The sequence below is a fragment of the Ambystoma mexicanum genome, chromosome 9, assembly GCF_040938575.1.
Source record: "Ambystoma mexicanum isolate Mex_15411 chromosome 9, UKY_AmexF1_1, whole genome shotgun sequence".
Lineage (NCBI taxonomy): Eukaryota > Metazoa > Chordata > Amphibia > Caudata > Ambystomatidae > Ambystoma > Ambystoma mexicanum.
The window spans coordinates 60,352,117-60,378,143 of NC_090931.1; the positions used below are offsets into that span (position 1 = coordinate 60,352,117).

At 48.0% G+C, this 26,027-nt stretch overlaps 1 protein-coding gene across 3 annotated transcripts in view; it reads left to right on the plus strand.

Moving 5' to 3' along the window:
* Positions 1-26,027, plus strand: part of PRDM10 (PR/SET domain 10) — an 825,235-nt gene that overhangs the window by 732,354 nt on the left and 66,854 nt on the right. For 2 of the 3 annotated variants that reach the window (XM_069614145.1, XM_069614146.1), the window contains exons 19-20: positions 2,131-2,271; positions 9,739-9,901. In XM_069614145.1, the coding sequence (XP_069470246.1) occupies positions 2,131-2,271; positions 9,739-9,901 (304 nt within the window). The remainder of the gene's footprint in view (positions 1-2,130; positions 2,272-9,738; positions 9,902-26,027) is intronic. The other variant, XM_069614147.1, reaches the window with a different exon arrangement.

Consider the following 26,027-nt stretch of genomic DNA (forward strand, 5'->3'; position numbering starts at 1 on the left):
CTCTACCTTCCTCCTGAATTAGCATCCGTCCAGTTTTCAATTCATCCCTTTTAAAGCCCTATTTCTTAGCACCTGAATTGCATTAGTTTGCTGTTCCGCCTCCTGCGGTTCTTTTGGAATATGCAATTGATGCCATATGTGATTCCCGGTATCATCGAGGCAGTTTGCAGTACCTTGGAAACTGCAAAGGCTATCCAATTAGTGAGAGATCCTGGGAGCCGGTTCAGCATATTCATGCCCCTCGCCCTTTACGTCTCATCAGTCCTTTCCATGGAAACCAGGTGGCACAGCTTGGGAGGGGGCACGATGTCATGACTTACCGGTGTACACAGACAGCTCCAATATGGTCCATTTGGCATCGCTGGAAATACTTCCGCCCTATCCAACATGACAGATGACAACACGTGATTACACGCTTACAAACCCCCAAGGATTAGGCTGTCCCTGTGCCCTAGGAATACTTGCCTCGCCCTATAGCTTTGATTACCAACTCTTTACTGATGACACTCAAACCTTTTTTCTTCTTTCCCTCCCTCACCCCAGCCATTTTAGGACGGACATTACCAGCTGTCTTTTTGCAATCAGTCACTGTATTGCTTTCCGCTGCCTCATGATTGAATTTTTAAAACAGAAGTTCTTTCTCCCAGAGTGCAAAGCCATCCTTACTCCTCCTCCCTTCTACCACCTTCCCGCCTGACCTTCTTGGTCCGTCCCCCAAAGCTTGTAACATTGAGGTCCTCTTTGATAAGCAACCTTCACTTCAACAATTCCTCACTGCCACCATATATGTTGCTTCCATTTACCTGGCTAAACATTTGTAATCTTTGTCCTTTCATGTTCTACTCCTTGGCCCTCCCCCTTGTTCCTTCCTCTGTCTAGACAAGTCCTCTGCCTTGCTACCCACACTCTCTACAACCTATCCAAGCCCTCCCCCACATTAACCAACTGACAACCTACCGACACCTTGCTTGGTGGATTTCCATGCACAACCGCTCCCTTTTCAATTTCTTTCCAGTCTACAAAGGTATCAACGGTTGTTCCCAGTACTTGGCAGAGTGTATCTCTGCCTACTCACTATCTCGTTCCCGCCACTTCTCCTCTGCATTCAACCTCACTGTCCCAGGTCCCACTCTCTGCCTCCTTCACCAAAAGCGCCCAGCTCCATTGGAACCCGGTGCCTATCATAATCAAAGCCAGCCCCACTATGGATCTCTTTAAAGCTAAGCTTGGCTTATATGTCACCTAAGGGCCAAATATGAAACACTCCCTGCTGCCTCCATCATCCCTACCTCACACCACCACTCCCTCCTTGCTGCATAATAATGTAATTTTGTATATGTTCACAGTACTCTTCTTTAGTTTGCAGCACTTGCCCCTCTAGGTTAAGGTTACATTTGCAAGTCACCTTTTTTTGTTGTTGTCCCAAGTCACCTTTTTTTGTCCCTCGTCTGCGCCCAACTTTGTTCATGCACTCATAAACGGGGTTGGCATTGGTTCTCATCTTTGTGCTGTTATACAGGCACCCTTCGTGGGAATGCCTCCACCATCTCCAAAATTGCTATTGGGAGTCATTTCCGATTGAAAGTGAAATCGCTGATCTTCTAATAAATACAAATCAGAGATGAATTCCAATGAAGCCCCACTAGTCTTGGGCTGAAAAGACCTGTGATCACGTTGAGGAGCTCTAGGAACACTTGGACATGCACCGGACATAACTCTCTAATTGTATTACAGGTAGGACTCTCAAAAATAAGAAACAGCCCCTCATTTGCTCTGAATATATCTATTGCGTGTAGGTAATTTTGTACTTTGGAATGCTCCCCACTTGTTCCAATTGGTAGGTCACAAATAATATTTTCAGATTTAAAAACCTGGGTGTCGTGTGTTTGTCTTTTCTTTGGGAATGCATATATCTAGTTCATTCAGGCCTATTTCACCAAGTCACTGGCATCCCTCTTGGCCTGCATATTTGTATTTTGAGGATTTATTTAGCACACAGCACCAAGAATTATCAGTAAAAGTGGAAATTGTAGGGAGGGGACTGTGAAACAATTCCTTGCAAAATGATTTGAAAGAAGGATTATTGGTATTCAATTTTCTTGCTGTGTTTCTGGCTCTTTTTGTCCTCAGTCTACATCCCCTCATCCTTCCCAGCATTCCACGGTGGATGTGGGCCAATTGCACGACCCGCAGGCCTATGCTCAGCATACTATTGAGGTCCAGCACATCCAGGTGTCCGATACAGATGCAGAGAATCAATTGTCATCGCAGGTATGTGCTGGCACAGAGGAATTCTCCCTTAATAGTAGCATACCAAGAATTTTTTTTCCTGATGATACTCGATCAGAGCACCAAGTGGTACTGAGCACCCTAGCATCACTGTTTCTTTTTTTTTTTATAACATGTTTTTATTGAGGTCTCGACAATTGCAGCAGCGCCCAGCAAACACAATATATAGTAGTATGCATAACAATATTGTTGTTAAATACATAAATAACAGTAGTAATTTAAACAGTTGTTTCGATATCAGAAAGCATGTCACAGAGGTATGTCCTGAATGGGCCCCAAATGTCTTTTGGCCTGCTCATGCTCGGTTGGGACAGCACGAATTGTTCCTCGCATTCATTGATGTAGGTTAGTTCACGTAAGAACACGTCCATGGTGGGGGCAGCCGGGCTCTTCCACAACTTCAATATGCATCTTTTAGCTATAACACACGACACATTGAACAATCTTCTACGCTTCTCGGAGCATTTACCTATATCACCAAATAAGTATTTTTGTGGGGTCAGGTGCGGGGGAATCTGTGTGACTTCATTTAGCATTTCCGCTACTTTCTCCCAGAAACGCATCACAACTGGACACTCCCAGTACATATGATAAGACCCCGCTGCCGGGGACCCACATTTGGGACATTTGCCTGGGTCATCTGGTGTGAATGTAGCTATCCTGGCGGGTGTGTAATGCAGTCTGTTGAGGATTTTAAATTGTATTTGTCGAAGCCCGGCATTGAGGGAGACTCGCTTTGTTAGTGCACAGTATCTCGCCCACTTTTCTTCTGGTATTGGCATTTTCATGTCCACTTCCCATTTCTCCCTCACCTGGCTTACCACTGCAGAGTGAGTCTGCATTGCCTTGTAAAGTCTGGAGATTCCCAGCCCACCCCGCACTGTAACCAACTGCACACACGGGTGGGAAGGGGGTTCGTCTGGGAATGACGGCCAGCGACTGTGATATGCTGATCTCATTCGATAGTACTGCAATGTCTTGAGCTGCCCACCTCCCACGCCCCTGGTGAACACCTCCAGGGTCACGAATTTCCCCTCTAGGTACATATCGCCTATTTTCATCTCCCTGCCGGGGTCCCAGGTTTCCTGTATATCGGTATCGAACGTGGGGGGGAGGCCAGGGTATTTCCACAGGGGCACCTCAGGGTTATATGGAGTCTCTATTTTCAGCCTTTTATATATCGCTCCCCAGGCTTTTACTGTGCAACTCACAGGGTCGAACTCGCAAGAGTCTTTATGTCTTGTGTTGAAGATCACTGATCCAATGTTAGTGGGCTCGGTAGTGTATTCCTCTATTTGCGCGTGAGGGGAGTTGTCACAATCATCGTACCAGTACTTTGCAAATTGTGCTTGTGACACAGTATAATAGAGCTCAAAGTCTGGTGCGGCCATTCCCCCCTTCTCGTAGGGTTCTGTCATCTTTTCCCAGCTGATTCTGGCTGTCTTCCCGTCCCACAGAAAGGACACCACCATAGAACGAAGTCTAGAGAAGAACTCTCTCCCTGGCCATATGGGGATGTTTACAAATAGGTATAACAATTTCGGCAGTACGATCATTTTAAGAATGGCAATTCTACCGTGTAGTGAAATTGGGAGACGCCTCCATATCTGTAATTTAACATTAAGTGTGTGTAGCGCCTGATCGTGATTGTCGATGTATAGTGTTTGTTTGTTACAGGAGACCAGTACCCCGAGGTATCTGATGTGGTGTGCAGACCATTTAAGGCCACAAATATGAGCCGGGCATCTTGTGGAGGGGGTGAGCGGGAACACCTCTGACTTGGAGTTGTTGACCTTGTATCCAGAATATTCTGTAAATTCGTTAATATCTGTCATGATGGGAACAATGTTTTTGTCGGGTTCGCGAACATAGAGTAGCGTATCGTCCGCATATAATGATATTATTTGGGTGGCTCCCTTCAGTGTTATGCCTCTATTATCGTGTCTCAATCGTATCGCCGACGCCATGGGCTCGATTGTTAAGGCAAAAAGTATAGGGGAGAAGGGGCACCCTTGTCTGGTACCCCTGCCTAGTTCAAACAATTGGGACATAGTTCTGTTTGTGTGTACTTTCGCACATGGAGCTGTGTAAAGCAGTTTAACACACCGAATGAAAAATGGGCCAATCCCAAATGCCTCCAACACCGAGAACAGATATTCCCAGGAAACCGAGTCAAACGCTTTCTCAGCGTCCAGGGATATCGCCACCGCTTGTTTGTTCGGGTTGATCTGTGACATTATGCCAAATAGCCTACGCAAATTGAGGGCGGTGGACCGTTGGGGAATGAACCCGCTTTGATCGGCATGTACTAGTGCTGGCGTGATGGGTAGCATACGGTTTGCCAGCACTTTCGCGAAGATTTTGGCGTCCACGTTTATTAGGGACAGGGGCCTGTAGGATGACATGTCTTGAGGCGGGCGGCGGGGCTTGGGCAACACCGTTATTATGGCCTCACGCATTGTTTGTGGTAAGGATTGTTTACCCAGAGCCTCCCCCCACACCTCCAGCAGAACTGGGACCAGTTCTTCCCGGAATTCTTTGTAAAATTCCACTCCCAGGCCATCCGAGCCCGGTGCCTTACCAGACGTGAGCCCCTTGATCGCTTCAGTGAGCTCCTCTGCCGTGACTGGTTGCTCCAGTATGAGCCTGTTTTCTTCTGTGAGTTTAGGGAGATCCAAGGCGGCCAAATAGGCTTTGATCTCATCAGGGGATTTCCTATCTTGGTTCGCGTACAGTGCTTTATAGAACTGTACAAATTCATCATTTATTCCCTGTTCACTTGTTACCATCACGTCTTGCGCCGTGAGTATAGACGCAATCGGGGCCACTTTGTTTTCCTGCTTGACCAGATTGGCCAGCATTTTCCCAGCCTTGTTCCCCTCCCCGTATCTCCGGGCTCTGGAAGGGGCTGCTATATAGTGAACCTCCCTCATTGCCAATTTATCGAATTCCCTAAGAGATTTATGTATTTCAGAGAGGGTATCTCCACCATGTGTTCGGCTATATGTCTCCTCCAATACGGTTAGTTCCCTTTCCACCCTTTCCAGGTCTCGGCGTACCTCTTTCAGTAGGCCCGTTGTTTTGGATATTAGGACCCCTCTTGCCCACACCTTGAATGTTTCCCAGACTGAGGAGATATGGTCCACAGACCCAATGTTGTCTGTGAAGAAGTCGGCAATGTCTGTGTGCAGGCTTTCTACTACGTTTGGATCTTTTAATATACCGGTAGGCATTCTCCACCTCCTGGCCGGCTTAGGGGCACCCCTGATAATAATTTCCATGGTCACTGGGGAATGATCAGACAGTGTACGGGGAAGGATTTCGCAGCTCTGTAAGGCGTGTGAAGTGCCTGAGGGGATAAACCAATAGTCGATGCGTGACTCACTGTCATGCACAGAGGAATAGAACGTGTAACGCTTGCTTGTTGGATACAGCACCCTCCAGGCGTCCAGCAGGGACAGCTGCTGCATTATCTGTTTCAGAGCTAGCGACGTCCTAGATGGTGGTCTAGGTGTCTTGGCTGACCTGTCCAGGGCCTGGTCCAGCACAGCGTTGAAGTCACCTCCCCATATTATGTTTGTTGCCTCATGCTTAGCAAGGATTTCAAATATATGCAAGTAAAAGTCTGGGTCCTCAAGATTAGGGCCATAGGTATTTACCAGGGTTATCTGTTCGCCAGCAATTTCCCCCCAGACCAGTACATATCTACCCATCGAGTCCAACAGGTGGCCTTTTTCAATGAACCCCAGTGATTTGTGAATCAGAATGCTTACCCCCCTGGATTGTGAGGAGTAGTTCGTGGAGAACCGCTGCTTACCCCATTTCGCCAGTATTTGATCATTAACCGTGCTCTGCGCATGCGTTTCCTGTAGCATTAAAATTTGGGGCCCGTGCCTACTGACATAATTGCCTACTTTTCTGGTTTTCATTGGATTGTTTAGGCCTCGGACATTCCATGTCATTAGTTTAACCTTTAACCCATCACCCATTATCTGTGCGTGTGGTTTGTGTTAAGTTTCGACAACCGTTAATGCACATGTATTCAGGACTGGAGCGATGCCAGCACTTGTGAGACCGTTTTCCAACCAAACCACAACCTTCAACTGCCCACATTTCCCTCCCAAACTGAAACTCGTCTGGGCGGTGATCACAACAAAAGAACTTACCCTTTGGCCCTATCCCTCCCACCACCCACATCATCTGCCCCAACTTGACGATGAGCCCAAGTAACTGATTGGAACAATCCTGAGGGTGCATCGTCGCAAAGCAATGCTCAGCCGTCTGGCCGCCCATGCGGGAGGCTCTACGGCCCGATTACGTCGGATTTCGGTTCAGTTTAGCTGTGCTGACATTGTAGTGAAAAGAGAAACAAACTGCAACTGGTAGGGGGGAGTCTCATCCATCCACCGGATCGCCTCTACCCTCACCCGGGCAGGGTCTTGCATTCGGGTCTCTTGCGCGGTCTCTTGGGGGCAGTGGGATGGAGGCCTCGACGTATGCCAGTGCCTCTACGGGGTTTTCAAAAAAGTGGGCTCTACCGCCATGTTGAATTCTCATTTTTGCAGGGAATATTAAGGCATAGGGTGTGTTGCGGAGTCGTAGTTGCTTTTTGACCATCTCGTAGGACCTGCGTTGTGCCTGTACATTTGCAGAAAAGTCCGGATATATATGTATTCTGTTGTCTTCATAGTGTAGTGTCCCCTTTTCCCTTGCTGATCGAAGGATCGCATCTCTGTCCCTGTAGTTGAGTAGACGCGCAATGATGGTTCGGGGTGGGGCGCCCGGCTTGGGGGTTGGTGCCAGGGTGCGGTGGGCCCTTTCAACAAGGAAGTGGCCGGACAGGGAATCCTCCCCTAGTACAGATTTCAATAGCTCCTCCACCCTTCTCTCCATGGAGCCCTTGCCAAACGACTCTGCCACTCCAACAATACGGATGTTGTTTCTGCGGGATCTAGATTCGAGATCCTCGCACTTATTCTGCGTCTTGCGGAGTTCTGTCTGGAGTAAGGCTATGTCACGACCATGTTGTGTGAGCACGTCTTCATTTACACCTATCCTGTTTTCTGCCTCCGAGATGCGTGCGCTTTCCTTCTCCATTCGCGCTTTTAAGGAGCCGATCGTCGCCACAATGTCGTCTAATTTCACATTGACCGCCAGGAACCCGTTCTGTACAATTGTAGCCAAGCGGTCCAAGGGGTCCGAGTTTTGAGCATCAGACGCTTGTGTTGCCCCTCCTGGCGTCTCCTGTTGTTGGGAGTTTGTGTAGGAATCCATTGGGCCGGTCTTTCTCACCCCCGTAGTTTTTTTCTCAGTGCGGCCCATTGGGTGGCGTTGCAACTTCTAGGGTGAATTGTGCTCTCCCACGTCTGTATGCTGCCGGCCACCAATGACCACCAGCAGCGGTTCTGTTGCGATGTAGGTTGGGGGGTGGGCACCGGGATATACAATCTCGTCCCCGGGGTGCTGTGGTGGGCCTCCGCGGTCCCCGTATAAAGCAAAGCCTCGGCCTTGAGTATGTCGGGAGTGCAAGAGGTTGGCGTTCAGCCGTTGCCTTGTCTTTACATCGAGGGGATCCAGGTGAACTTCTGGCCTGCAGCTCAACCGGGATGTAATGTAGTGCCCCCACCGTCCACACCGCAGTCCCCGTGTAGGGGCGGATGAGTGTTGGAATTAAGCGGCCTGGCGGGCCTCACTGTTCAAGGTGTATCGCAGCGTGTATGGGAGCACGGGGCTGTCCCTTCGCACGGGTAATCTGTGCGTTTGGCGTCCAGGCAGATTTTGCTGCCGTCCGTAGCACGTACCCCCACAAGACCACAACGGCGGGGAGTGTATGCTCCCGGGGGGGTCCCGTGAATAGGATGTTTATTCCTGGCGCCTGTGTCGTTCGCCCCCGCTCCCGTGGCACGGATGTTCCCTGTGGGGGGGCGCTGGCCCCCTGTCCGTCCACCTCCCCGGTCCGCCCACTTACTTCACCAGCTACGTCCTAGCTAGGCTTTGCCGCGGGCGGGACCGGAATCAGGGGGCTGGTGTCGTCGTCGCAGCGTTTCCTCGCCCGGTCTATCCTGTGGCCTGAAGTCCGGAGCGAGGGGGTCTGCTCTCCCACCGCCGATCGGTCCAGCAGGAGGATGAGTGGTGCGTCGCCGTCCTCAGGCAGCGTCCGTGTTCAGGCAGGTTGCTCCTCCCCCACAAGGCCGCTCAGCCGTTTCAAGCCCGGGGCTCGAGTGCGAATCGCCCGGAGCCCACCAGTGGCCAGGCCGCCGCTCTGCAGGCGCTGCCGATACAATCGATGATTGCTCCGCCGTCTCGAGATCCACTCACACAGCCTTTGCAGGATGTCTTCCAAAGGCATTCCCCAGCAATATTCTGCAGTAGCGCGTCGGCCAACGCTAACCTGGAAGGATTTATTAATAAAAAGGATTACGTTCGAGCCGGAGCTCTTCACCTAGGCGGCCATCTTAGCCGTGCGCAACAGCGCCCCCCGCATCACTGTTTCTTAAGCAAGCTCATATAAGGTGCAAATAAACATGCCATCTCTTGGGAACCCCATATATTTGTGTAGCCCCCCCTTCCCATCAGTCTCCTTGCTCATGTTCGCTGCTTCATACAAAATAATCAGAAACCTGCAAATGTTTAATTATCTTCATATACCGCATGTCCCTTTTTCCCTCCAGACTTAATATCATTGTTAACCCACTCCCCTTTTCCTTCCATCGTCTTACCCATGATAAAATAGTTCTGTCGTTGAACCTTAAAGGTGGCAGATCACATCCTTGAAAAGCATTAATATGGAGGAAGGCATGGAAAGTCCATTTGACAGTCATTATAATGAGGAGTTTAGTTTTCATATAGCAGTATTTTCTCCTAGCAGTCATGAATGAACGAGATGAGAGGCATTTAATCCAAAGGAAATGGAACCCAGGCAAACAAATGTTTGTGTCTGTGGGATGCAAAGGTATGCTACCATTACATTGCCCCACATTATTGCAAATTCGATTTCATCTAACTATTTTGGAAGATATTGCTGCAATATAGAGTGGGGGTGAGTTTGAGTATTAATTAAGGTGGGGAGTATATGGGAGGGGCTGCAGGGGGTCTCCCTTGGAAGTTATTTGCAATGTAATCTGCAAAAGAAATCTTTGAAATCGAATTTGCAATAATGGTTTTGATGTAATTCCATAAATCCGGATGCAAACACAAGTGAAATCATTCACTAATGCTCTTACCTCCTGATTAACATTTCTCAAACACATTACTTGGCTTGCATCTAATGCAGCGTTTTGCACATTGGAAAGCCTGAAGTGTATATATAGAAAGTTGACATAAATAACAAAGGGAAACTTAGAATGATTCTAAAGAATGTCAGATGTGGTGTGAGGTGTTTTGTGCAACAGCGTGCAGTCAATTTCGGCTCTTAAAAATAAATTCTCTAACTTTGTGTCATTCATGCAGGGCGTTGGAGAGCCACTGAGTCCATCGTCGCACGACACAGAGCAAGACCTTAGTCCTTCTAACATGCATACTCCAACGTCTCAAAGCCAATCCTTGCAGCAGCAAGCTACATCTGTTCAGCATGCGTATTTGTCCAACTCTTGGAACCCCTTCCGGGGTTACCGTAAGTATTAAGCACATGCTGTTTCAGGTAGGGTTAGGGGCCGTCATGGTATTACCATTTTCCTCTTTGAGGCATCATTAATAAACAAGACCATGTGTTCCCATGTACGATCAGTTAGCACTCCCCCATGGGACAGTACCATGCCTTCTACATACATGAGTAGATAACCTGCGGACTGCAGTGGCTGGAATTACCTTTAAGTCTCTGCACATTCAGATGCCTCTATGGATAGTCTCCCATAACCCTTATGAGAAGAAGCACCAAATATCCACATTAACTTTAGTGGAGGAAGGCCTCCTCAACCAATGTCTTCTGCCTTCTAAAGGTAGCTGTCATTTTGAAGCCAGATTCTCTAAACTTTGGCAGATGCTCCCGCACACCTCATGCATTGAGAGCAGCATTTATTTATTATAAAGGTTGAATCAGCACAGATTTATGATTTGTGAGCTGCAACGAACATAGAATAATTATTTGAATTGACGAAAACCTTGGTAACTATTCTCATGTCCTCTCCAATGGTGGCTTCATCACAGCAGCATAGTGGTCTAACGTGGCGTGGCAAAGTGAGACCAAAAGAATACTCTAGACCATCAAAATATAGTTCAACAACTCTTTTTAATTAAAGACCCTTTAAATTAAAGGGTTGAATGCTTATAGGGCAGGGGAATGTTCAGGAACATAAAAACAGGATGACCTGTCTAGAAACTGGTCAGGATGCTTTACCTAAAACAGTGTGACGGTTTTAGTCTGTTGGAGACTCGAAGGACAGGACCCTTGCCTTGCCTAAATATAATGCAAGGTACTGAAAGGAATGACCATCTGCAGCGTCCAAGACTTACGACTGTAACTAAAGAGGGAATAAATATGCCTAGTTTTATCAGGTTGGTGAACTGGATTTGTTGAACGGACCTATTCAAGGGGATGCCTAGACTGAGTTTGCTTTTGTCTACTCTTAAGGCACACAGTCTTTGGTACATAGTGTGTCTTCACGGTGGGAGCTTTTGCTTCCGTGTTTGTGCTGGTCTTGCTAGTTCCGGCAGTCAATAGCACCACTCGAATGGAAAAAAGAGAAGAAATCCCTACACACCAACTCATGGTTTACTGAGGAACTGCACTCCATGCGATCCCACAAAAGAGCAGCACTAAAAAACTGGCAATCTGACCCCTGCACCAGTACCAAAAACAAATTCAGTTTAATCTCCCACCAATACAAGACAGCTATCAAAGATGCCAAAGCCAACGCTTTCAACACTCGAATCTCCAATGCCAAATCACACTCCAAAGAGATCTTTGCCATTTTTAATTAGCTCATCTCCCCCCCCCCCCATACACCGGACGAAATTATCAAAGATGAAGCTTGGTGTACCAGCATTCAAGCTGCCATGCTACACAAAATTGACCTTCTCCAAAAGAAAATCAAAGACCACTGCAAAACCCTTCCTCATCAGACAGGAACTAAACCTACCAACACCCCACCCACCTCGTCCAAGCCCACCATACCTGACTTCTCTTTCAGAAACGTCACTGAATCAGAAGTTATCAACCTACTAAAAAATCTCAAACCCTCTGTCATGCATGCGCCATGGGCACATCCATTTTTGCTCCATTTGGACTTTACTAATTAATGATTATGGTCATCTAACTACGCATACCATAATGCACCTGGCCGCAAGCATTGTTTCCTGGCCGTTCCTATTGGATTTCTATGGAACTACACCCCCCAGAAGCCTTAGAGTCTGGTCCTGCTTCCACCAGCCCAGGAACAGAAAGGGAGGTGGCCGATTGCCTGCAGGTGTGATTCGCCAGGTGAAACCAATTGGCCTGCCTCTGTGCTGGGCTAGGCAGTATATAAGGCTGCTGTCTGCAGTGGCTCAGCCTCTTGCATTGAGAGTCCTTCCTCCACCTTTCGCGAGTGTCTTCGGATCCTTGTATGCTGTTTATCCTCACTCCTGCTTGGACCCTGCCTTACAGCTTGTTACACCCTGCTGCCTACAGCCCTAGCCTTTTGGGCTTCCTGCCTTGTTGCTTGCTCCACCCTGCTGCCTCCAGTCATTGCCTTCCAGGCTCCCTGCCTCTCAGCCCTGCTCCTCTGGGCTCTCCACACGGCAGCTGATCACGCTCTGCTGCCTTCCAGTCTCCGCCCTTGCCCTGCCGGGCTCTCCACCCTGCAGCTGATCACGCTCTGCTGCCTTCCAGTCTCTGCCCTTGCCCTGCCGGGCTCTCCACCCTGCAGCTGATCACGCTCTGCTGCCTTCCAGTCTCCGCCCTTGCCCTGCCGGGCTCTCCACATTACAGCGGATCACGCTCTGCTGCCTTCCAGTCTCAGCCCTTGCCCTGCCGGGCTCTCCACATTGCAGCGTATCACGCTCTGCTGCTTTCCAGCCTTTGCCCTTGTCCTCTGGGCTCCCTGCTTGCAGCCTATGTCACACCGGCTGCCTTAGCCCTTGTCCTCAGGGCTCCCTGCTCTGCAGCCTGCCTCTCTCCGGCTGCCTTTGCCCTTGTCCTCTGGGCTCCCTGCTTGCAGCCTATCTCACACCGGCTGCCTTAGCCCTTGTCCTCAGGGCTCCCTGCTCTGCAGCCTGCCTCTCTCCGGCTGCCTTTGCCCTTGTCCTCTGGGCTCCCTGCTCTGCAGCCTTCCTCACTCCGGCTGCCGTAGCCCTTTTCCTCTGATATTTCTACCTTACCGTCCCACTCTTGTGGGCTTACTCCTTGCCTTTCTGCTCCTCTGAGCGCTCCACCTACCTTTCTGTCCTCTGCTATCATATCCTGTTACTCGACTTTCCCTTCCTATCCTTCTGCTAGTTTGCTATCATCTCCTTTCCTGGATTTGTCTGTTGTATTTTCTCTTGTACTGTTTGTAGACCCTTTGTACAGAGCTTGTCTGCTGGTTCCCATCAGTCAACCTCTGCCCCTTCCCTTGTCTCGTTTCAATATCACAGACACCCATAGCTGCTGTTCCAAGTTATGAGCAAACAGCGTGGGACTCTGTTATAGCAAACTGTGCATAAGGCTAGAGTATTTCCAAGGTTCGTGGAATACTCTTTTCCTATTCTGCATACACCCCAAGAGGGTATTCACTCTATACCTTTTCCCGTGCTACTCTTTCCTATTCTTCACTCCCTTTCCTTTCCGCGGTGTGTGTTCCTATCTGTCCACTTTATTTCAACACCCAAACTCGTCTGGGTGTCTTGTGCCACTCGTATTAGAGTGCCATCCGTGACACCCTCCCCCTGTAAAGGCGATATTTGCCCACCAAAACTAGTCAAAGACTGCGCAAACTGCTTTGCCCCGCTCTTCACAGCTTTCATCAATGCGTCCTTTAAAACAGGCATCATCCCAGCTAACCACAAAGAGACCTGGGTCCGGCCTCTCCTAAAAAAACCTACTCTCGACCCCTTACAACCAAACAACTACAGACCTATAACCACGGTGCCATTCCTGCTGAAATTACTGGACAAAGCTGCACACTGCCAAATCTAACACTTTCTGGAAACACACTCCATCTTCGGGACTAGGCAATCAGGTTTCCGGAAAGGACATGGCACTGAAACAGCTCTGGTAGATCTCAAGAATCAGATCACTCAAATCATGGACAAAGGCAAGCCCGCTCTTTTGCTCCTTTTAGATCTCTCAGCCGCTTTTGATCTGGTTGAACACAAGACTCTCACCTCACACCTCACACACTCAGCCAACTTCTCTAAAGAAGCAGCCCTCTGGATCACCTCCTTCCTAGAGGGAAGAGCCATGAAAGTCTTCTCAGACATCGCCAACGCCACTCCCACGACAATCCACTGCGGGGTCCCTCAAGGATCATGCACTGCACCCACACTCTATAACCTGTTCACCAAGCCCCTCTTTGACAAACTTGACTCATACGGTATCACATACACGAACTACGCAGACGACACACAAGTACTTCTACCCCTTTCAGGATCATACAACAAAGACGCCAAGGCACTCCACACAATCTACTCCGTCATCAAGGCATGGATGGCAGTTAATGGCCTCTGCCTCAATGGAGACAAGACGGAAATCATGATATTAGGTCAACAGAACATCCTAGACAAACTTGACAAACTGTACGCTAACTTCTCCATTGACAACTCCATCATCCCCGTATCCACAGCTGTAAATACCCTGGGAGTATACCTTGACTCGTCACTATCGATGACCAGACAAGTCAGCGCAATCACTTCCGCATCTGCACACACCACCAAACTCATAAACGCCATCAAGCCCTACCTCTCTAAACCCAATTGCCTCTCTATAGCGAGGGCAACCATTGGAGCCAAACTGGACTATTGCAACACACTCCTAGCAGGCACATCAGCCAAAAACCTAAACAGACTTCAAGTCACTCAGAACAATGCTCTCCGGGCCGCTCTTAGTATCCCAATAAGAGAGCATATCACCCAGGCCAGGGTCTCAGCCCAATGGCTCCCGGTCAAAGAGCGGATCACTCTCAAATTCCTCACCGTCACTCACAAATGCCTGTCTCTCTCTGCCCCGTCCTATCTATCAGAAACCATCTTCAAACCATCCTCCTCCTGTCCCACTAGATCGCATTACTCCAATCTAATCTGCATCCCACGCATCAAAAAAGCCAAAGCCGGAGGCCTAAGCTTCCCCTACATTGCAGCCAAGACCTGGAACGCTCTTCCTGCTGACATTAGAGCGGAAAACTCACTCCCTATTTTTCGCAGGAAACTGAAAACCTCCTTCCTAGTATAATAAATAAGAAACTCTCAGGAATCCATGTAAATATACTGCATTGCTAATGTATTCATGTCCACTGTAAATACTGTACTTGTATGTATTACTGTATCCTATGTAACTAAGATATTGTCTGTAACAAGCGCCACGATGCCCCCGGGCTGATGTGCGCTCTACAAATCTGAATAAATAAATAAGTGTGTGGAGCTCAGGGATGCAGGCTCCTTGCTCTTGCCTGGCCTTTGCAATGGTTGCTGGACGCCCTGCCCACCACCACGCTTTTGTGGTCGGACCACCAGGAAAGATGGTTTGCCTTCCGACTAGGTTCCTTTCCTGACCAAAAGCCTCTTGCTTGGTCAGCGTACATGCTTCATAGCCCCCAGGTCTAACTCCTGCTAAACTACCGCTGGCTCTGCAGATAGCTCCTCCCCTCCAGGATGTGTTTCCAGAGGCTCACTTCTGCATATCGTGGCTGCACCTCCTTCCATACGGGTTGCACCCTGCGTTTCTGGTCCCTCTCCATTCACAGTTCTTATGTCATCACAATCATCTTCTGTTAAGGCGGTCTTCAGATGAGTCTGCATCACCTGAAGCCAACAGGGTGGAAGGAGGATTGCTGGTATTTGTAGTTGATATCTGAGGGCAAAAGGTGCTTTCAATTCCCATGTAGGCAGACAATGTAGTCCGTTCCCAGGGGTCCTCCTTGGACTGTGAGTCCTTGTCCCTGAGAGGGGAGTCACTCCCAGTGAGGTCCCAGTTGCCAAGATCACTAGGGAGGGCCTTGCGGAGTAGGCTCACCTCCCTAGCCTCACAGGGGCCAGCTGTTCTCTAGGGAGAAGGGACACAGCTCACATACACACACAAATTAAGATCACACAAATAATATGGTATTTGTAATGTGCCTATACCCAAGTGTTTCAAGGCGCAACGAGGCAAGGAAGGGGGAACAGAGTGAGGACAGCGACAACGATCTTACTAGGCCAAGTGACATTGAGATTGCGCAAGTGAAGAGGAGGAGGGAGGGGAAAGGGGAGAGGGTAGTGGGTAGTGCTGTACATGGGATCAAAACAATAACAAGAAGTGCAGCCAGCAGGTGGCAGGTGCAAGGTTAAATGCAGACAGCAGGTGTCCAAAAGTGCAGGTAGGGGGACTGTAGGGTTATAGATACAGACCCAAGTGCAAGGGCTGTCGCGAGGCAGTGTGGGTGTGCAACTGAGCAGGCAGGGACCTGGGCCTGAAATCAGAGGGTAGCCAGGTGACCAGTGCAGTATCCGACAGGAAATCAGCAGGAGAGATGAAGAGAGAAGGCAGAAGCAAAGAGGAAGGTCTTGAAGTGCTTCCGGAACCGGAGGCGGTTCACCTCAAGTTTCAGAGAGGCAGGGAAGCTCTTCCAGAGGGAAGCACCAGCCGAAGAAGGAGATCTACCACCAAATCGTTGCTTGGAGAAGCGACTGACCCTGAGGGAGTTGGAGGTGGGGGAGCGAAGAGCTCGAGTAGGAAGGTATTTACGAAGAGAAAGTTGGAGGTATTGAGGACCCAGTACCCAGAAGGCTTTGTGGACAATGCAGAGGGTCTTGAACTTAATCATTGCAGGCACTATGAGCCAATGCAGGGATTTCAGTGCTGGAGAGATACGATTCCTGGGCTTGAGGCCAAAGACAAGTCTCGCAGTCCTGTTCTGGATGAGTTGCAGAGGGTGACGAGTAGAAGCATGCAGATTTCGAAAGAGGCTGTTGCAGTAGTCCAGCCTAGAGTGAACCAGCACTCTAGAGTGTTAGGGAGAATTCTCTTATAAGGCTAATTTCCCAAACCTAGTGAGTCGCCCAGCAGCTTTGCTGGATTTTTGGTTTTTTTTTTTCTCCTGCTAAGAGTGAGACTCTTTTCCTCCCACTCTTAGGGATTATTTGAGGTATGTCTTTGACTTTGTGTGCTTATGGGCTATGGGGTCTTTTACTCCATAGGGTATCATCTGTTTTAATGTATGTGTTACACAGCACCCTCAGTGCAGTAACACAGGGGTGTCATAGTGACCCCCAAACATAGACTCCATACCCTGGGACTGACTGTCTCCCAGGGCATGTAAAGTCACCATTGACTTTACTAGTCCAAAATTGTGAACAGAACCAGTACAAACCATCATATTGTGCAAGTACTGGAAGGGGTTAATTCGATTACCAACGGGTCTGTTTCCAAGGGGGCACTGTCCAGTCCCCCCTTGTCGAGTTTCTGGCTGGTGGCAGTGGTTACCACGCAAAATATTCCACCAGAATATTTCCTATGGTATTTTCCCATTGATTTTAAACGCACCACTTTTTGGTGCAATGTTAAAGATACCGCCGGTTTATTTATTTAATATAAAATGACCGGTTGGGTCTTTTCGCCAGAACTCTTTCTAAAATGGCGTTTGTGTCCGTCTCTAACTCCAACCAAGGTCGGTCCCTTTGTTCCACTTTTTGGCAGGCTTCTCCACAGAAGCCCTCCAACTGGTGCCACTCTGTCTGGGTTCCACAGGATGTGCGGGTGGGGGAATGGGCACCCTGGACTGCGTTGCCTTAGCAACTCAAGTCGCACTCTGTTCTGATTGGCCCAATGGTGAGCCGTCCGGCTCACCACTTAGCATGTATGAGTGACAGCTAGGCTGTTGAATGGGGTTTTTTCTGCATAAAAGCAGGGCTTTTGGGACTGGAATATAAGAAGTCACCACAGGACCTAAGCAATCCGAAGAGGGGAGAAGCTGAGCCATCTGCAACGACGACACCACTGGTGGAGCCCTGCTGCAACAACCTCACCACTTTCCCGACGACAAGAGAAGATCTTCTGCTGAAAGAGTCTTCTTCCTCTGAGCTGGTGGGATCAACCAGTTCGCCATTTCGCCTTCCAGGACGTCTCTTGGTCGAATCGCCCGTGCCAAGCACCCCGGCGGCCGGATAGCCAAGCTTCACCACTGTGACCGCGAATAAAAGGAACGCACCTTTTAACCGACAAACTCCGCGGCTGGTCTCTTCCCTGGGCAGTGCAACGACTCCAAGTTTCCTCCTCGACGAGATCTTCTCTTCCCCTTGTCGAAACCACAAACTGCACCCACTGCCAGGAACAACTGCCACCTCTGGAGCTTCCTCAACTTGAAAGGTACTGTGTTCCACCTGGCCTCCCTTTCTACGGTTTGCTAAAGGTGACCCTTAAATCCTTGGCTTTCCAACTGGGTTGGCCCCCAGACCTTCTAACTTTACCTTCTGAATCAACCCAACCTCTTTTGAACATTTTTACAAAGACTTGAATGCATTTCTAAACTGTGTGATCTTGGGCACATTTCACCTTGCTCCATTTAAAGTGGGCCTGGCCTATGAACTTTGGCTCTACAGTAGACTCTGCCTTCACTAACTTGTTTTGGTCTTAGAAAAGTGTTGGGAACTATTTTATTTTCATGACCTGCCTTTTTCTCTCACTTTAACTTAATTATTGGAGTGCCATCTAAGTTATGCGCTCGCATCTTTTTTGACAAATAGTAGTGTTTTGACTTAGACTTGTCTAATAATTCTTAAGGGAGGTGTGTATACTTTTCTGATTGTGTTTGAACTTGCTTTGATTTATAGTGCTAGTGTATTTCCTTAAGTGTGTGTTAAATAATTATATACTTTTGATACCAAGCTCTGGTCAGTGTTTGCTTGCTCCACTGTGTTTTTAGCCCTATTGTGTATGCTCTGTATACTGCCCTACTCTTCTTGAGAGAAGTCTGACTGCTCAGTCACAGCTACCAGGTAAATCCAGGTGGTGCAGACTGCTACCAATTGGGTTTACTTCTTACTCCTGTAGTCTTAATCTTCTTGCAGTGGTCCCCAAGGGAACTGCACAGGATTCTGCCTCTAACATAGAGACAGTGAGCTTCTGGGGGAAGGAGAGGAAAGGACAAATCCCTCTGAGGAAGTGCAGTTTGTAGTTTGACTTCTTAAAGACGTCGGAGATGCGAGGTGAAAAGGAGAGTGTAGAGTCAAAGATTACCCTGAGGTTCTTAGCCCCACAGGTGGGAGCAGGAAGAGGGCCAAGGGAGGCTGGCCAGAGCGTGACAGGAAAGAAGGTTGCAGGTGTGCCGATGAGGAGAATCTCTGTCTTACTGGCATTAAGGAATAGATTGTTGGTGGCACACCACTCCTGGATAGCAGACAGTCAGACATGAGAGAAGAAGAGGTAGCAGAGGGGAGACTGAAAAAGAGCAGAGTGTCACCCGCATAGCACTGAAAGTTGGAGCAGAGAGCGCCAATGCGGTGGGCGAGAGGTGCTAGGTATTGGTTGAACAGCCAGTGAGAGAGGTTAGACCCCTGGGAACACCAGAGGTAGAGAGTGAGATAGAGAAAAGGAAGGACCCAAGTTGGACCTGGAAGGGTCGATCAGAGAGGAACAAGGTTAGCCAGGCAAGGGCCTGATCGGTGATACCCAGGTCATCATGGAGACGATTGAGCAGGATGGCATGGTTGACCGTGTCAAAGGCAGAAGAGCGATCGAGTTAGATGAGGACAGAGGCGAGATTAGCATCAAGGTTAGAGAGCAGGTCTTCACGGATGTTCATGAGAGCAGTTTCTGGGCTTCTGGCTGCTCTGAAGCCAGACTGATGGTCATGGAGACAACCAATAGATTCAGTGTATAACACTTAAAATAGTAAAATCTATTCTAAATAATTGAAACCGATGACACTGAGCAGTAAAAGTAAATACAAAACACAATACTAAACACTATAGTATGCCTTAGAAACCTAAAGGCCCCTCTTACATAAGCAGTCTTCTCTACCAGGTTAGTAGACATAGTACCTCTAAAAGAGTCAATGTCCCATGTAAGTTCCTGTTTGGAGAGCACAAAGTCGAAAAGGTTCCCTAGAACAAGCTTTGGCAAAGCCAACAGTGAGTACAATCCGAGATGTAAAGCAATTGGAGAGTTTGAAGGTAAGTAAACCATTGTTAGGGGTACTCTCCCACTACACTACGGGTTACAGAGGCATGGGCAGGTGGGTTCCTTGGCTAGCAGTGCACCAATCGCGACCAACAAAGGGAGAGTTAGCAAGTGGACTTAAAGACCATACAATGCCCATGACAGAAGTGGGGGGTGAGAAAGCAGGTCGGCTATGGTTCTGGACTGGTTAGTCCAACCAGACCAAGGGTCAAAGCACTGACGGGGGGCTTCTTGGATTGTTGCAAGAGAGACAAGGCTTCACCAGAATTTAGCTATTGCTGGTCATCCTCAACGCCAGTATTTGGGTCTACGGCACAGTGCTCCTCTTCTTCTAGATCTTGGCTCCACTCTATGATCTGGGGAACAGCTGCAAGACTGTTCCTTTTATCGCACATTCAGGCTGGTGTTTGCACCATTCTAGCTGGCAAGGGATGTCCAATCATGGACAGCCTCTAGCCCCACAACTGCCCAGTAATAGACATCCACTTCCTGGAATATGGATTGGGACAAGACAATCCCATCTCCCACATCAGGCCAGGATGCACACGCCTGGGAACTCCAAACTGGAGTCTGCAACAGTGCATGCCGTATATGACATTTCTGGACCCACTAGGGCAAAAAGAAGACCAAGGAACAAGATGGTGAAAGACAGGGCAAAAACAGCATGGCATGGCCATTTAGAGTATATGGAACATCAAAATGCTATTATGTGATAAAAAAAAAAACAACTATACATGCAAGTACACTGAAAAAGACAGGAGAACATAATCCGCTGCCACCAGCTGGTCCTGGACACACAAAAAAAGTAACTAAAATGTTACTCATGAAAAAGGGATACATAGTACCCCTGTAGCACTTGTGCTACAGTAAAACAGGAATGGAATCTGCACAGGAGACGGATACACCCTGCACTGGTTACCACAAGGAATAATAAATGACCCCAAAAGAGGAGAGTTGAGCAAGGGGTGTAAAGCAAAAAGTCTTTACTTGCCTCCAAACGTCAGGCTTGGGTCCAAGCCATAGCAAAAGGCTCGGGTTCCATAGATGTCTGCTAAAATGGATTTCTAGAATCTGGCCTTGTGGACAGATTTTAGGAGCCCACCTTTATTATAGTGAACAGGGGAACTCTGAGGTTTGCCCAAACCCAATCAAGGTAAATGTGGAGAGCGGTCAAAGCTATTTGAATGTATTGTGTACTCCCATGTATTCCTCATCTTTGATATACAATATCCAGCTTCAGCTGCTTCACAATTTTTTGTTTTCGGCAGAGGGCGCTGTGCGTCGATGGTGTTGACTTGATGTCCCTCGAGGGCCTCCGTCTCGAGGATGTCATCGAAGGCATATATAGCACGCTTCGGTTCTGCTTTTCTCGCGAATGCTATCGCTTCGAGAAATACAGAACGCTTCCATACTTCATATGACTTCATTACTGCGAGAAATCGAGTAGGTCTTCTTCATCGACACTGACTACCCCGAAGACCGGGTTCAAGAAGTGTCGAGATTTTGGGTCAAAAATGTCATCGACCGATCCACACCGTATGTTTATGGTGCCTTGGGGTGGAGCATAACACCTCGGACTGCTCCAAGTGCCAGTCGATGACAGGAAAGGCCTTGAATAAACAAAAGGGGAAAATGGGACAGTAGGTGCAAACCCCAAATCATCTACCCTGAGCAAAAAACCTTTGACCGACGGGTCGAGAGGCGACTCTCCTCAGAGGAAGAAAGTTAAGAGGTTGAGCTCGAGGAGTGGCCTCTCTGAGGTCTTGAATCACAACTCACCAGTGGGGGCAGACTGTCTCAGCATCTAGAAGAATGGCGAGTCATTACTTCAGATGCTTGGACATTGGAAACCATAGCCCATGGGTACTGCCTTCCTTTCATACAGAGACCTCAGAGCAATCCACCGGGGAGCCTCTCATTGAGGATTCCAGATCTGCTCCTTGTGCAGGAAATATTCACTCTGCTAGAGAAAGGTGCTATAGAACCATTGCATGTAGCGGAGAGGAACAAGGGATGGGATTCTCCTTATTTTCTAATACCCAAGAAGGACGGAGGACTGGGACCCATCTTGGACTTGAGATACTTTGAACAAGTTCCTCTGGAAGGACAAGTTCAAGATGGTCACTCTTTCTCAGATCCTTCAGGCTCTCCAACTCCACCATTGGATGGGGTCATTGGACCTTCAGGATGCCTATTTTCATGTGCCAATCCATCTCCAGCACAGAAAATACCCGAGGTTCACAGTTGGCAGTTCTCATGATCAATTTCGAGTTCTGCCATTCGGGCTAACCTCCGCCCCAAGGGTTTTCACCAAATTGATGGCGATGGTGGCAGCGAGTCTCAGGAGAGGGGGGATTCACCTCCACCCCTACCTGGATGATTGGCTGAACAGGGTGCGTTCTCCCAAAAAAGTCCTGGATCATCTCAGCGTCACCTGTCACTCTCTTCACAGATGGGGCTTCTCCCTCAATAATAAGAAATCCAATATGACACCTTCTCAAAAGCTCCAGTTCATCGGAGCTGTTCTGGATACATCCTTGCGAAAGAGCTCGCCACCCGAGGTGAGGGCTCATGACATTCTGCAGATGGTCATTAAATTTCAAAGTGCCCAGCGTCTCGCGGGCTTCGATTTATTTTTGAGGTTGCTTGGCCTCATGGCAATTCTGCATTTTTCTGGGGCCATAGGCCTGCCTGAGAATGAGATCCCTTCAATGGGCTCTCTGAACCCAATGGTCCCAGTTATCAAGAAAGATGTCAGACCTACTTCAGGTTCCAAACAGGGTCCCACAGAATCTTCTGTGGTCGGCGTGTGAGTCAACATTCTGAAGAGATAACCCTTTTGGCAACCATGTCCGGAGATAACAGTAGTGGCGGATGCCTCACTCACGGGGTGGGGAGCACACCAACGATCTGACAGTCAGCGGTTGTTGGTCTCCATCAGAGTTCAAACTACATATCAATCTTTTGGACCTGAGGGCAATCAGATTAGCGATGAAGGCCTTTCTGCCCTCCGTACGGTGAAAGAATGTCCTGATAATGACGGACAACTCAGTGGCCATGTACTACCTCAACAAGAGAGGAGGTTTAGAGTCACTACCACTGTGCAGAGAGACAATGCAGCTATGATACTGGCAATTCAAGAAGGAATCTCCCTATCTGCAGTTCACCTAGCCGGAGAGGAGAACACAGCGGCGGACGCTCTCAGCAGGCACAGCAGAGTCTCCCACGAGTGGGAACTAGCTCAGGAGGTTCTTCAAGAGATCTTCCCCCTTTGGGGAAACCCTCAAGTGGATCTGTTCATGACCAGTGTGTCAACCGGAAGTGCGAACTGTACGGCTCAAGGGAATTTTCCCCAAGAGGAGCTCTAGGAGACGCATTCGTAGTGGACTGGGAATTTCCACTCCTGTACGTGTTTCCTCCAGTCCCCATCATTCCTCACGTGATCATGAGGTTGAGAAAGTTCAGGAAGCACATGATCCTAATTGCTCCGGATTGGGCCAGGAGGACGTGGTACCCGGACCTTCTGGACGTGTCCATCTGTCCACCAATGCTTCTTCCACAAAGAGAGGACCTACTTTCGTGAGAGGAGGGTCGAGTTCTCCATCCAGAGGTCAAGACAATCAGCCTTCAAGCTTGGTTTTTGAGAGGCTGAGATACAAGGATTGGTACATTCCGGAAGACATAATGTAGATTTTGCTTTCGGCCAGGAGGCCAGCAACAAAGTCTTTGTACCGTTGGAATAAATTCTGCAACTGGTGCAAAGACAAGAATGTAGATCCTTTTCTGTGCAAAACGCTGGATGTTTTATCCTTTCTACTATCTTTATCCAATCTGGGGCTCCAGATTGGTACTATTAAAGGCTATTTGGCAGCACTGTCCATCAGGGTAATGTTCATATTTCAAAATTCCACTAGTGACCCAATTTCTAAAGGGACTCACCAATGTGTTCTCCCCATCTACTTTCCAGCTTCCAACTTGGGACCTTAATCTGGTATTAAAATGTCTTATGTGTGCACCCTTTGATCCTTTACACTTGTGTCCTTTAAGGTTGTTAACCTTTAAAAACATTCTCTTGGTAGCCCCAACTTAAGCCTGTTGAGTGAGTTGCAAGCACTTTCATCCAAGCCACCCTTTACTATCTTCCATAAGCATAAGGTTGTTCTGAGGGTTCAACCCTCATTTTTACTCAAAATCATTTCTGATTTTCACATAGGACAGAAATATGTTTACCTTCTTTCTATCCCCGCATCATCCTGGCAAGGAGGAGGAGAGATTACACAGGTTGCACTCGTGCAGAGCTTTGAGCATATATCTAGGCTGTCAAAACTTTGCATTGATGATCAGATTTTCATTTGTGAGGCAGCAACGTGGTCGACGATTCACACGTTCACAAAACATTACTGCCTAGAGTCTTCCCTCGGTCAGGATGGGAGCTTTGGAAAAGCAGTCCTGCATTTGATTTGAACTGAGGGACCTCCGCAGCCCTTTAAGATAAGATAGCTATACCCTTGAGATGGATGGGGATGCAGAATGTATTCAAACATCAATAATGTATACGACTCAGGTAGTTGGCAAAGGATAACTGTTTTAATATCAATTATCTAAAACAGGGAGTACAACGGACATCAATGGACTTTTCTCATCACAGTCTCAATGCGTCCTGAAAAAAAGCCTGCTTATATAACAATAAATTGTCATCGGTGACGTTAACCCACGTATTACAAACGTCATCCTACGTGGTAAACTACAAAAACCTAATGGCGAGTGTGATAGGGTTTAAGATGATCATCTAAGTATACAATCCATACTCGTCTAGGGCAGTGGAATAATGTGATAGCCTTCTTAACATCAGGTGGGGCATCTAAGCCCTTCCCCAAAATATGTCACTATGAACGTCACTAAATACACGACGTTTGAATGGCTACACAACTGTAGGACCCTTAATCATGCAGTATCCTATCATTGGTTGGCTTCTAGCCTCCGTCCGTACCTTCCCACCTACGTATAGCAGCATGCAGGCTGAGAATCCAGGTGCTGGTGAGCTCGTCTTAACCATAGCTTCCCACCAATTAGCATGTTCATACATCATCACCTCAGTGGTCTGCCATCAATTAGGGCTTTCAACTCGGCCTTGGAAATGTTCCTTGCTCTTGAGAATTCAGGGGAGTGAAGACACGCTCTGCCTACATGCGTAGGTGTGACTATCCTGCTCGTCCAACTTCTTCTCCCCACGTGACTGAAGACCACGAAATAGAGCTTCTAGTGTATTAAAATACTATTTTCTAATAGACCTCTGACGTCTTCTTGTTTTTGTCCATGCCTTCTGAACAGGAGCTTAATTCTTTCACACGATTTGTATCCAATGTCAACTTACTTCAGCCTGATATGGCCTTGGCTTCTTGGCTCATCCAATCTCACCTTTCTCAGTTTTCGCCTGTAATTCACTTGTTTTCTATCTGTGACACAGTGAAAAAGCGGTGTTTCTTCTTTTGCTCAGCTCTTCTTTTGTACATAGTGGAACCATCCATTCTTTACTGACTCCAATATAGTCATACGTTGGCGCATGCCGCAATATATTCACTATAAAGCTAGCCTCAAGAATACTTCATCTGATTGCGTTTCTCTGCATGTATACATGTAAAACAGCTTAACATCTTCATCTATCTTGTAGCATAAACATCTTCATCTTGATCCCAAAATGACTCTTCTCTTTGATACGTTCTTGATGTTTTATAGAATATCTGCATTCTCTAGTGTCTATATCTCTTCTATGCACGTCAGTCTTGCTTCGTGTGACATCACCATATATCTTCGCCATTCATTTGTCCTGTTTCTTCCGGAATTTCATTCAAATGACCATCGTACTGTCTCTTATGCAGGTATGGTTTCCTCAATGGTAACGTTGCTTCCAAGATTCTGTTAGGTATCAGTATTTTCACTGCTACCGCACGTGTCTCACACTCTGGCATCCAACATATAGGCGCTATGGGTGAAGTGGTTGGGGTATTTGGCTCCTTCTCTACAGGTTCCTGAAAACCTTTAAGAAACTGAAATTCGTGCTCTCTCCACCAAATCTAATATTGCTTTGGGAGTCTATCAAAGATGTGGAATACGTGGTTGGACACAATCCATTCGAACAACAAGTTACTTACTCCTGGTAACGTTCTTTCGACTGGATGTTCCTCCCATGTATTCCTCATCACCCTCCCAACCTACCGCACAGTAGAATTTTCCATGCTATTACAGCTTTTGCTCCTTCAAGGTCGAGTACGGTCATTCCTGTGGTTGTGCGGGTATTTCTACTGTAAGAAAAAACAGAGCTGAAGCCAACAGGTGCTGCGCGTGCTATATATACCTTCGATGACATCCTCCTCAAGACAGAGGCCCTTGAGGGACATCAAGTCATCACCGTTGACGCACAGTGCCCTATGCCGAAAAAGAATTACAAAGCAGCTGAAGCTGGATATCATAT